At 36.7% G+C, this 13,103-nt stretch overlaps 1 protein-coding gene across 1 annotated transcript in view; it reads right to left on the bottom strand.

The window, feature by feature from the left end:
* Nucleotides 1-13,103, bottom strand: part of DNAH14 (dynein axonemal heavy chain 14) — a 792,430-nt gene that overhangs the window by 102,387 nt on the left and 676,940 nt on the right. The window contains exons 71-74 of the mRNA XM_042780425.1: nt 10,407-10,622; nt 8,047-8,132; nt 4,739-4,895; nt 1,711-1,921 (exon numbers count right to left, since the gene is read on the bottom strand). Of these exons, the coding sequence (XP_042636359.1) occupies nt 1,711-1,921; nt 4,739-4,895; nt 8,047-8,132; nt 10,407-10,622 (670 nt within the window). The remainder of the gene's footprint in view (nt 1-1,710; nt 1,922-4,738; nt 4,896-8,046; nt 8,133-10,406; nt 10,623-13,103) is intronic.

Here is a 13,103-nt window from a genome sequence, read left to right as displayed (position 1 = left end):
GGTGGCTGCAATGATGGGCTCAAGTATAGCAGGGACTGTGGGACTGGTGCGGGATCGGGCAGTGTTTCGTTCTGCTGTGCATGGTGTCGCTATGAGTCGGAAACGACTCGATGGCCCTTAACAACAACAACAACAACAACAACAGCATTACATCTACAGGGAGCTGCCAGAAATTTAAGCCAAATTCAGAAGAGGGCATGGAAATGAGGGATATCATTGCTGACGTCAGATGGATCTTGGCTGAAAGCAAAGAATACCAAGAAGATGTTTACCTGTGTTTTATTGACTATGCAAAGGAATTCAGTTGTGTGGATCATAACAAATTATGAATAAATTGTGAAAAATAGTAATTCCAGAACTCTTAATCGTGCTCATGGAGGACCTGTACTTAAACCAAGAGGCAGTTTTCAAGCAGAACAAGGGGATACTGCATAGTTTAAATTAGGGTTGTGTCCTTTCACCATATTTATTCAATCTGTATGTTGAGCAAATAATCTGAGAAAGTTGACTATCTGAGAAGAATGAGACATCAAGATTGGAGGAAAACTCTTTAGTAGCCTGAGATATGTAGAAGATACAACCTTACTTGCTGAAAGGGAAGAGGATTTGAATCACTTGTTTATGAAGCTCAATGACTGCAACTTTCAGTAAGAATTATACCTCAACATAAAGAAAACAAAAATCCTCACAACTGAACCAATAAGCAACATCATAATAAATGGAGAAAAGATTGAAGCTGTCAAGCATTCATTTCACTTGGATGCACAATCAATGTCCATGGAAGCAGGAGTTAAGAAATCAAACAATGTATTGTACCAGGCAAATCTGCTGCAAAAACCTCTGTAAAGTGTTAAAGAGCAAAAATATCACCTTGAAGATTAAGGTATGCTTAAACCAAGCCATAGTATTTTCAATAGCCTCATATGCATGTGAAAGCTGGACAATGAATGAGGAAGATTGAAGAAATGATTCCTTTGAATTGTGGTGTTGATGAAGAATGAAAATACAATGGACTCCCAGAAGAATGAACAACTCTATCTTGGAAGAAGTACAACTAGAATGCTCCTTAGAAGTGAGAATGGCCAGACTTTGTATCACATACTTTGGTCTTGTTGTCAGAAGGGACCAGTCCCTGGATAAGAATATAACGCTTGGTAAAGTAGACTGTGAGTGAACAAAGGGAAGACCCTCCAATGAGATGATTTGACAAAGTGGCTGCTATGATGGGCTCAAGCATAGCAAAGATTGTGAGGATGGTGCAGGACTGGGCAGTGTTTTGTTCTGTTGTACATGGGGTCGCTATGGGTTGGAACTGACTGGCAGCACCTAACAATAACAACAACATATTATGAATCATATAGAATATTAAAAACTATGTTATAGGTTTATAAATATATATGTGTGTTTCTATGTATCTATTGAGAAAGACAGTTTGAGGAGAGAAAGTGATATACAAGGTAGAGAACAAAAAGTAAAGAATTTTTCATTCTAATTAAAAATAGATATATTTTTAATGTAGTTTCCAAGTTCCTGAAGAAAAGAGAACCTATAGCTTAAGTTTCCTCTGAATGGCCCAACACATTATTTTAGTACATAAATGGAAACATACACACACACACACACACACATAACAATATATGTTTCCATTTCCACATTTACTTCACAGTTTTAATTGATCTGATTTCTTACAAATAAATGTAAAACTCTTACGATTCTATGATGGTGCAAAGCTGTGGCAAAAGTGATGCTGAAAGGCGGCAGTCCTGGAGGAAGACCCACTGTGGTGTTTTGGTTAGTGCCTTCACAATAAGGTCTTCTGCTTTAGCTGCCTGGCCACAACCCAAAGAAATTATGGTCACATGATGTGTTGTTCCTTTGAACTCTTGTGCAAATCTCAGGAGAATGCTGGTAGGGTCAATTCCTGTATGTGGGGAAGTACAACTATTAACTTACTTAATTCCATCTTTAAAAACAATCCAGTATTAATTGAGTGTAGTGGGAGAAGGTAGCCATAAGGGAAAGATTATAGGCTTTGAAGTTAGACAAAGTCCAGAGTTCAAATTCTGGCTTTCTTTGTTATAGCTGAGAGACCTTGGTTTTCTAGCACATGGAGATAGTAATATTTACCTCAGTAGTAACTGCTAGTTGTCTACGCCAACATTTATTTGCCTCTTCCTCCTCTGTAGATGAACCTCAATGTTATTCGCGATGGCTGTGTACCCAGCTGAAATACTAAATTTTTAGCCTCTCTTGCATCTAGGTATGGACATTTAAGTTTTGTAAGTTTTCTTTTTTCTTTTAGTTTTTATTGTGACTTGGGTGAAAATTTCCAGAGCAAATTCATTTTCTATCAACTGCAACATAAGCAGCATCACGATAAATGGAGAAAAGATTGAGGTTGCCAAAGACTTCACATTGCTTGGTTCTACAATCAACGCCAATGGAAGCAGCAGTCAGGACATCAGAAGATGTATAGCACTGGGCAAATTGGTTGCAAAGGACGTCTTTCAGATGCTGAAGAGCAAAGATGTCTCCTTGAGGACTAAGGTGCGACTGACACAAGCCATGGTATTTTCAATCACCTCATATGCATATGAGAGCTGGACAATGAATAAGGAAGACCAAAGAAGAGTTGATGCTCTTGAGCTGAGGTGCTGGTGAAGAATGCAGAAAGTACTGTGGACTGCTAAAAGAACTAACAGGTCTGTCCTGGAGGAAGGGCAGCCAGAATGCTCCTTGGAGTGAGAATGGCCAGACTTCATCTCACATACTTTGGTCATGTTGTCAGAAGGGACCATTCCCTGGAGAAAGATGTCATGCTTGGTAAGGTGGAGGGTCGATGAAAGAGGGGAATGCTCTCAGTGAGGTGGATTGACATGGTGGCAGCAGCGATGGGCTCAAGTGTAGCAAGATCATGGAGCTGGCTCAGGACTGGGCAATGTCTTGTTCTGCTGTGCATAGGGTCACTATGAGTCGGAGATGACTTGATGGCACTTAACAACAACAACAACAACACAACATACAGCAGTTCACACACATTTTGTCTCATGACATTGACTGCAATTTCCCACTATGTAACAGGTCTCTTCCCACTTCCTTCCCATAGCCACCTCTTCCCTGTGTCCTTCCGTCTCATGCACTCCTGCTCTTTGAGCTGTCTCCCTGTGCATGCACTGCCCTTCTATTCTCCCATCTCTCCAGGGAGTGTATCTACCTAATGTAAATGTTCAGCCCATATGTTTGGCTGGAAGTCACAGGAGTAGATTCAATTCCAGACCTAAAGTGCAGCTAGGGGCCATAGTCTCAGGGGTTTCACTAGACTCTATCAGACCAGCAAACCTGGTCCTTTTTTTTTTTTCCTTTTTCTATGATTTTGAGTTTTGTTCCACAATGTTCTCCCTCTCTATCCAGCATCTCCTACATAGATCCCCCTCCAAATGGTTGACAGTGGTAGCCAGGCACCATCTAGTTCTTCTGATCTCATAGTCATATAGTTGAGGATCACACAGTGTACCAGTACCTTGGACTAATTGTTTCCATATGTCTTTGGTTTTCTTCATTTTTCTTTGCTCTGGATGAGAGACCATCGTTGCATCTGGATGGCTGCTTGCAAGCTTTTAAGATCCCAGTTGCTATTCATCAAGGTAGGATGTGGAACAATGTTTTTGTACAGTATATTATGCCAATTGAGCTTGATGTCCCCTGTGAGTCTTGTGAATAAGTTTTGGCAGTAAAACTTTGTTAGCAAAAGTCTCCTTAAGCAGATGTACCCTTGTTTTTTCTTTCCATTCTGTTGTTTACAACATGAATGTGATGACTACAGCCCCTAGCTGCCATCTTGGGTTAAATTTTGAAGTAATTGACAGCACCTACTATGAGTGTGTCAGGCTTATAACTAGTGACCAGTTGCCATCAGATCCATTCTGACATAGCAACCCCATGTGTGCAGCGTAGAACTGTGCTCAATAAAGCCTTCCAGGTAGAAGAAGATTACCAGATCTTCCACCCAAGGTGCCTCTGGGTAGGTTTGAAGTGGCATCCTTTTCGTTAATAGTCAAATGCTTAACCAATTGTGCCATCCAGGGACTTAATTGGATTTATTGTCAGGTGCTTTACAAAGGAAAAAGCTCCAGGTGAGAATATCTCCAAGTGGAGGAACTCTCAACAAGGTCTTTGCTTAATGAGCTCAAACTTTAAAAATGGTGAATTCTGAAGACAAATAAGTTTGGCATCTACGAAGAACAGAAGATAATGAAGAAAATATTTTGCTTAGAGTCTATATAGCAAGCACAGGAAAAGAAAAAAAAAGAATTTTGGAAGACTACAAGGTATAAGGGCTGGAACAGGAGGGCCAATTTTAGATTATATATATGTATGTATATTATATATATATATATATATATATATATATATATATATAATAATAATTGTCAGAGCAATCCCAAATTTCAGATCAATAATCCATGTCTGGAGGGCATTTTCTGCATGGAAAATTAGGCACTGATAAGTGTTTCTATATTTGTGAATCTGGGCAGTCTTATTCCTCTTTGTTTGTTTATATTTTCAGAAAGCTAATTCTTAATATAGTTTAAAGTTGTAATTGATCCCTTTTCCAAAATACTTAAATAAGAATAGGAAAATATTTTAAATACAGACAGCTGACACTTTCAGAATTTACTTTTCCCCTTCTTTTGACTGATATTATACCATCATCTCAAGTATTCACAAAAGAGCTTACCATGAGAGTGAATAAGTATCAGTGGAGTTCTGGCATTAGATTCTTTATATGGTTCTTTCAAGTTTATTTCAGTTGTATGAAGATATTCATTTCCCATATTTTCAGTAACAAATTTTCTCACTGAATTCTTTAAACATTCTGGTCTAAGAATTTTTACCTAGAAATGAAAATACAAGGTAAGTTTAACCACCATCCACAGGAATATTCCCTATGGTAAAGTGAAACAAAACTAAGAAGTATTCATTGTTTAGCTTTTCAGTCAGCACCAGCTAGTGTTAGTTGTTGTGGGGTAGTTTAATAGGAGAGAGTCTGTGTGTGGTGGGGAATCTGCCTCCACTACTCTTGACCTTTCGGTGACACCAGGATCATGTGTGCCCCTATTTCTTTTGGACTCTGACTGAGATATTGATTTGGATGTGAAAATGCAAGTCACACCCTTGATTTTTTTGGGAAAAAAAAGAGACATTTCCCCTGCATTTCTTTCTGCTCTGCCGTACAAGTCTAGAGCAAGGAAGGCCCACCAGAGGTCCCTTCACAAGTAGAGAAATACTAATTTTTACATTAAAAAAATATTTGATATCAAATAGCACATCTGTGTGAATTTAAGCAAAATGAATGCAGATCTGAAAGGAACTCTAGAAGGGCTAAAATATTTTGGAAGCACTAAGTAGAGGTTCAGGGTCTATTGGAAATCATTACAAAATTTCAGAGCAAAGACTTTGCCCTTGAAAACTTTTATGTAAGCCACTTATGTGATATTTCTTTATAAAATGATCATGAATTTTGTCCTGAACATTTTCAGCACCAGGGACTCTATCACTTAAAGCAGAGTTTAAACTATATGGATCTGAATGGATGTACTAGGCTGAATGAAACTGTCATTTTTATAGGTCAAAAATTGTCAAATATTGGCAATTTCATATGCTTACAACAATACATTTAATTCTTACATTGCTCTTTTCTATCCATTTTTGGGAAAAAAAAGGCTAATCTTAAAATTTTATTTTAATAGATCATATATTTTTTATAATAAATATTGGCAGCACACAAAGAATCTGAGGTGATAGTGGAGTTCACCCAGTATATTCAATTAATAAGACAAAGGTAGAACCACCCAAATGAAACAAAGGATTACATGTGGTCCCCAGACACCATTACTGCCAAGATTCTGTGTTCCCAAGCATGATAATGGTCCTTTGTCACTGTCATAGCCACTAACTCCTCCTTTACTAGTCAAGTAAATATTTATTGATTTTCTTCAGTGTTGTAATCTTTAGCCCTGAAGCTTGTTTTCTTCTTTTTTCTTTTCCTTTGTAGGGGTGGGAGAATAAGGGAAGATAGAAGAAATGGAGCTTTTCTGTTGAATTTAATTTTACTTGCTCTTTTCTGTGTAGCTACAAATAGTTTCCTCATGCCTATAGCTCTTCATTATCATTTTTTTTTACTCTTTTCTGTGCAATAGGCTATGTTGTTGTTGTTGTTATATGCCGTCGAGTTGGCCCCGACTCATAACAACCCCTCCTTGGGTTTCCGAGGCAGTATCACTACAGAAGTAGGATTGCCCAACCTTCCTTCCGAGGAGTGGCTGGTGGGTTTGACCCGCCAGCCTTCTAGTTAGCAGTCAAGTGCCTTAGGCACTATGCTACCAGAGCTATAGCCCTGGAGAAAGGTGAGTGAACTAGAGGAAGTCCTTGTTCCAATGAGCATCATGATATTCTCCTACTCCATGTCAAGGCTTCTTTCTAATTTCTAATGTGGCACTCTCAAATTCTGACTCTTAACAGTTTCAGCACAGTCAATAGTCTTAGTTTCCTTATAAGCACATTTACACTTTAGCAAGCCATGTTTTCTGACTTTGGTTTTGGTCTAGCTCATAAACTAAAGTTACCTGGAACTTATTGGGGGAGATTAATGCAGTGTGATTTCTAAAATCTAGTTAATATTGCAAAAAATACTTGTTAACATAAAATTCAAGCAATACAAAAAGGCATACACTGAAAAGTGAAGATACTACCTCTTAGATAGCCACTATTGTTTCTTATATAATTTTCTGATGCACATGCAAGCATCTACTTCCCCTCTTTTTAATTTTTTTCCAAAAAAATGGAGTTATACTGTATAGATATTCAGTATTTTGCATTTGCCAATTAATATAGCTTAAATATCTTTCCATGTACTGAACAATCTACCATGTACAGTAGGGTACCAATCTGTCTACACTTGCTAAGTAGATAACATAAGCTAAAGATGTAGGTTGGATAGAAGAAATAAAGATCAGCTTCAGTGTCAAGAAGATAATAGGTAGCTGTGGAGACTGGTGCATGACCCATGGGCAGACATTACTCAGCTTAAGCTATTGTTGCCTTTGGGGAATATGGGCAACAATAGCTAGAAGAGAGTAGTGTCTGACTCATAGGCCCTGATGAATGTTAGTAGCCATTTTGCTTACTATTTGCACCTTTGTTTTTTCTTACAGAGGAGATTTTTTTCCCCCCAACTCAACAGCACCGAACAATAGCTTGGGAAATTGTTGGGAAAGTAAGTTCGACGTAGTACAGATCTTAAAGCCAATTTAAATTTCAGTCCTGTTTCTGTCAGGTAATTTCTAAACTTTGGTTACTTAATCTTCCTCCTAAGATTATTGTGAAGATGAAATGAAGTAATGCAATTAAAGTACATTGCATATACTAAGCTTTCAACACCCATTTGATCCCTAACCACCCCTATCTTAAACCTCACATCCCCAGCCAAATGCTGAAGAAATTGAGAAACAGAGGTGTCAGGCAAAATATCACCTTTATTAATAATAAAGGCCATGCTGGTAGATGTGGTTTAGGTGTGAACCAAAAGTGTGCTTCCTGATACAGAAAACTGAACTAGACAGGTGGACAGACTTTCCCATAAACAGTGCTGAGCAACCATTGGCTGCCTCCTATAGGGTCAGGGTCTGTTCCTGTATAACTTGTGGCATTAGAGGCAAGCGAAGGGGCTGAACCATGTACTTTCAGTTCATCTTTCAAATTTACCAATATTATAAGTCTTTCTTCCTCCCCAGGAAGGAGTGAATGAGGGGACAAGAGATGTCAGGAGTGTTACTCTACTTGAACTCCTTCCATGTGAAAGTACCATTAAGAGTGAAATGTAAATGCTTCTTTCAAACATTAATGTTCAGTAAACGTTAGCTTTTAAAAATTGATATATTATGCTTATAAAATTTTAATTAGAAAGGTTTTAGTTAGTAATAAAGTTCTCAAAACATTTAGAATATTAATTATTATTATTTTTTTTTTTGTCATAGCAGATCTTACCAAAATAAGTCTTTGAAATGAAGTGAGTTTCTCCCAGGGAAAATTTATAGGACTACACATTTCTTCATCATCATTCAGAAGTTCAGCTAGGTTTAATTCAGAGAAGGAAATTGAGATTAACAATCAAATACTTAGGATCACTAAAGATACCACAATGAAAATTTTGTCATGAATTTGTGACTTTTTTTTTTTTTTTGTATTTAACCCTTCACCCATATCAACACCTGTCTCTTGACTATTCATCTGTTTTCCTTTCCTTCCCTTCCCCTCCCATCTTTGGTAACCAACAAAGAAAATTTCCTTCCCTGTGTAAACTTTTTCTTGACTTTTTATAATAATAGACTCATATAATATTTGTCCTCCTGTGATTGACTTATTTCACTCAGTATAATATCCTCCAAGTTCATCCATGTTATGAGGTGGTTCACTGATTCTTCATTATTCTTTAATGTTGTATAGTATTCCACTGTGTGTATATACCATAGTTTGCTCATCCATTCATCTGTTTATGGGCACTTAGGTTGTTTCCATCTCTTTGCTATTGTTAATAGTGCTGCAATGAACATGAGTGTACATATATCTATTCTTGTCCCAGATCTCACCTCTGTAGGATATGTTCTTAGTAGTAGACTGCTGGGTAAAATGGTATTTCTATTTCCAACTTTTTCAGGAAGTGCCATACCATTTTCCACAGTGGTTGTACCATTTTACATTCCCACCAGCAGTGAATGATAGTTCCAATCTTTTCACACCCTTGACAGCTTTTGTTGTTTTCTGTCTTGTTGAAGTTATTGACTCTTATCTTACAGTATAATAAATACTGTATCCCATATGAGATAGTGACAAAATACGATGAACAACAATGACCCAGTGAGAAAAATTGAGAGGAGGAGATTTTCTTACTCAGAGCTAGAAATCAAGAAGTTATAAAATAAAATAATAATAATAATAATAAAACCAGTATTGACTATACAAACATTTAAACATTTGTGTGGTACAGATGGGAGCTCTGGTGGTGTAGTGCCTAAGGCATTTGACTGCTAACTGGAAGGCTGGCAGTTCAAACCCACCAGCCACTCCTTGGAAGGAAGGTTGGGCAATCTACTTCTGTAGTGATACTGCCTTTGAAACCCAAGGAGGGGTTGCTATGAGTTGTATCTGACTCGATGGCAGTGAGTTTGTTTTTTTTTAGTTTATGGTACAGACGCTTTAAACAAATCAACCAGACAGTTAAGAGACAAGCAAATATGTTTGAATGAAGAGGTTAATATCTATAATGTTAATAGAACTCTTACAGATTGACAAAAAAGGGATAAACAATCCAACAGAAAAATAGGCAAAGTATATGAATAGGCAAACCCAAATGGTCAACAAACACTGAAAAGATACTTAAACTTGGTAATAGTCAGAGAAGTTCAAATTAAAGTATTCTAAGCTTTTCAGATCGGCAAAAGTTAAAAAATTAATACCCCTATTGGAAAAGAGGTACTCTTTATAATGCTGGTAGAAATATAAATTTTTATAGACTTAAAAAAAAAAAAATAGAGAGTAATCTGGCAACAACTACTAACATAAAAAATAATATACCTACTTTTGACCCAGCAATTCTACTCCTGAATTCTACAGAAATAGAAATAAAAAGAAATAAAATATTTTTAAGTACATTTGTGTTACTATATAATTATTTATTGTGGCAAAAATATGGAAAGAAACAAATTACGTTGGATCCTGAGTTGGGCGAACTGGCAGGGAAAGCAGAGATCATGGTTCCAATAGATAAACAAAAAGGAAAACCTATGCTTAAGCATTGCAAGTTAAGTAAGATTCATTTCCTCTGTAATTTTTACAAGCACATAGGTGGTATGTAAAATGAATGTATGTAACCTTGCTCAGATTCAAGGTTCAAAGCTAGGTGGTGCAATGGAACTACATTATAGTGTGGTCTATTAATCTTTCTGAAACTAATTTATCATCTCATGATGGAGTTTATAATAATCACTTCATAAGATTGTTATGAAGATTAGATTAAACAACATGTGAACATGTTAACCAGCAAATCCACTGCCATCCAGTCAATTCTGACTCACAGTGACCTCCTTTGAGTTTCCAAGGTTGTAAATCTTTACATACGTAGATGCCCTATCTTCCTTCTGTGGAGCAGCTGGTGGGTTTGAAGCGCCAACTTTCTGGTTAGCCTTAGGTTCTGCACCACCAGAGCTCTGCTGTGAATGTGTTAGGACATGATTACGTTCCTTCCTTTAATTTTTTAATTATGTATAAAATATTAGGCTACTTTGTAGAATGAAAGTCTACATGCACACATATATGTAATTAAGGTAAGACATTGAATATTTTCTTACTTTTCTCCAGGGAAGTCTTTTCTGATTGGAAGGGTGTGCTCATCAGAAAATCTATAGCCTTACTGTTATTGAAAGCATCCCATTGTGATTTATTTGATAGAAGGGATTTGGATAGAAGTGAAAATGGTTCTAGCTGACTGCTGACATATTGGCACTGCTTCCACCTGGATTCTGACAGCCACTGAAGATGTTGCTTTTTACATCTTTCAAATATGTCTAAAGAGATCACATTAGAAAAGATAAATTCATTACCATTTTGTTACTCATTACAAAGTAGAAGTTTAATAAATATTTGTTGTTGAGAAAATCCACTTTTTATAAAAATGAATTTCATAAGGTACTTTGAAAAGGACATTTAAGTTTTAAAAATGATAGTATTTGATTAAATCTTGAACCCTGGTAAATTTTAAGATCCTTTCCTTTTTGTTCATCATGGTTCATCATAGTACTTACTATTTATTGTAAGAAAAAGTTGGAAACAACCTATTTGTGACTGGGAGCTCTGGTAGTGCAGTGCCTAAGGCACTTGACTGCTAACCAGAAGGCTGGCGGTTCAAACCCACCAGCCACTCCTCAGAAGGAAAATGGGACAATCTACTTCCTTAGTGATGCTGCCTTGGAAAACCAAGGAGGAGTCACTATGAGTTGGGTGCGACTCGACGGCACATTACAACAACAACAACAACAACAAGACAATGATTAAGTAAATTTTGGTACATCCAAAATTGAAATGTTTTGCAGACATTAAATAAAGGAGTCTATTTGTTGACAGAGAGAAATATTTATAATATATTGTTAAGTTTGAAAAAATAGGAATAAGTGTGTACAACAAAGTCACTTTTTCTTTAATACTATACTTATATGTATTTAAGAAAGATTGTTGTTGTTGTTGTTATGTGCCTTCGAGTCAGACCTGACTCATAGTGACCCCTCCTTGGGTTTCTGAGGCAGTATCACTAAGGAAGTAGATTGTCCAACCTTCCTTCCGAGGAGTGGCTGGTGGGTTTGAACCGCCAGCCTTCTGGTTAGCAGTCAATGACTTAGGCACTATGCTACCAGAGCTCCTATTTAAGAAAGATAGTAGATGGAAAAGAACAGAAAAATATTCACAATGGTTTATCTCTGGATAGTGAAATTATGGATTTTTTTCTTATCTATAAAATCTAATGTTGTTGTTGTTGTTGTTATGTGCCGTCGAGTCAGCCCCGACTCATAGCGACCCCTCCTTGGGTTTCCGAGGCAGTTATCACTACGGAAGTAGGATTGCCCAACCTTCCTTCCGAGGAGTGGCTGGTGGGTTTGAACCTCCAGCCATCTGGTTAGCAGGCAAGTGTCTTAGCCACTATGCTACCAGAGCTCCTATAAAATCTAATAGTTTTAATAATAAACATATATTGCTTGTATACTAAAAATATCAATGGAAGGTATTTAATATTTTTTTACTTTTTGCCTTAAGTTACTGAGTTATTGGTATTTATTTTCTATAAGCAAAAGAATACTAATAAATCCATAAAACTATCCATTGATTCAAAAGTAATTTACCAAACATCCACTATGTACCAGGCTTTGGTATGAGTAAAGACAAACAAAATAAAACATAACTATGCACATTTCTAGTTCCTTCATAGAAACTCTTTTCATGTGTTCATTCTGTCTTCTAGTCTTTACTAATAATCTCCAAACACTTGACAAAGGTTTCTCTAAATCATTATTTGTTTCTTCCCTCAGGGAGAGTTTTATAGTTTTTTATGAGTTAAACTGCCCAACACAGAAGCATGTGGAAAGATTAAAGAGTTAAGTCATTTTGTGTAATTTCTTAAGAAAAGCATGATTTTTGTGGTTGAAATTTTCAAGGGATTTTTATCAGAAAATGAGAGCAATTATAGTTAGGAGGAGTAAAGTTTAACTCCTGCTGGTATCTAATCAATGTGTTTATCACTGTTTGATTACCATTAGATATTCCATTTAGTGGATTAGGATCATAATAACTGTAGCAATTGCCATTTATCCATTCTTTAATTAAAAAAATTACTGAGTACCAATTATGTGTTCAACAGTGCAGGGGACAATTGATAAACTGCTGGTAAATTTCACAAAGAAAATGAAAGAGAAAATGCAAATAACACAAATAAGAAATGAAATAGTTGATGTCACAGTAGAACCAACTGAAATAAAAAGGACAACAAAAGAACACTGTGAGGAATTGTACTCCAATAAATTTGAAAACCTAGAAGAAATGGACAAATTTCTAGGAACAAGCAACCTATCTAAACTAACACAGACTGAGGTAGAAAATTTGAATAGACCCATAACAAAGGAAGAGAGTGAACAGGTCATAAAAAAACTAAACTCCCAACAACAAAAAAAGTCCTGTCCCAAATAGCTTCACTGGAGAATTCTACCAAACACTCAGAGAAAAGCTGACACTAATTATACTCAACTTATTCCAGAACATAGAAAAAGATGGAATACTCCTAAATTTTATGAAGCAAGCATGACCCTGATGCCAAAGCCAGACACTGTTGTTACTGTTGTTATTAGGTGCCATTGAGTTGGCTCTGAGTCATAGGGACTGTTCTGGTTACCTGGTGCTGCTCTGACAAGAATATACCACAAATGGGATGGCCTTAACAAACAGGAGTTTATTCTTACAATTTGGAGGCTTTAAGACCAAGTTCAAGTGCCAGGCTCTAGGGG

This window comes from Orycteropus afer, unplaced genomic scaffold (genome assembly GCF_000298275.1).
Source record: "Orycteropus afer afer isolate SDZICR_OR568_19922 unplaced genomic scaffold, OryAfe1.0 scaffold00039, whole genome shotgun sequence".
NCBI classification, from domain to species: Eukaryota; Metazoa; Chordata; class Mammalia; order Tubulidentata; family Orycteropodidae; genus Orycteropus; species Orycteropus afer.
The sequence above is the reverse complement of the archived record's forward strand: the minus strand, read 5'-3'. Positions and strand labels throughout refer to the sequence as shown.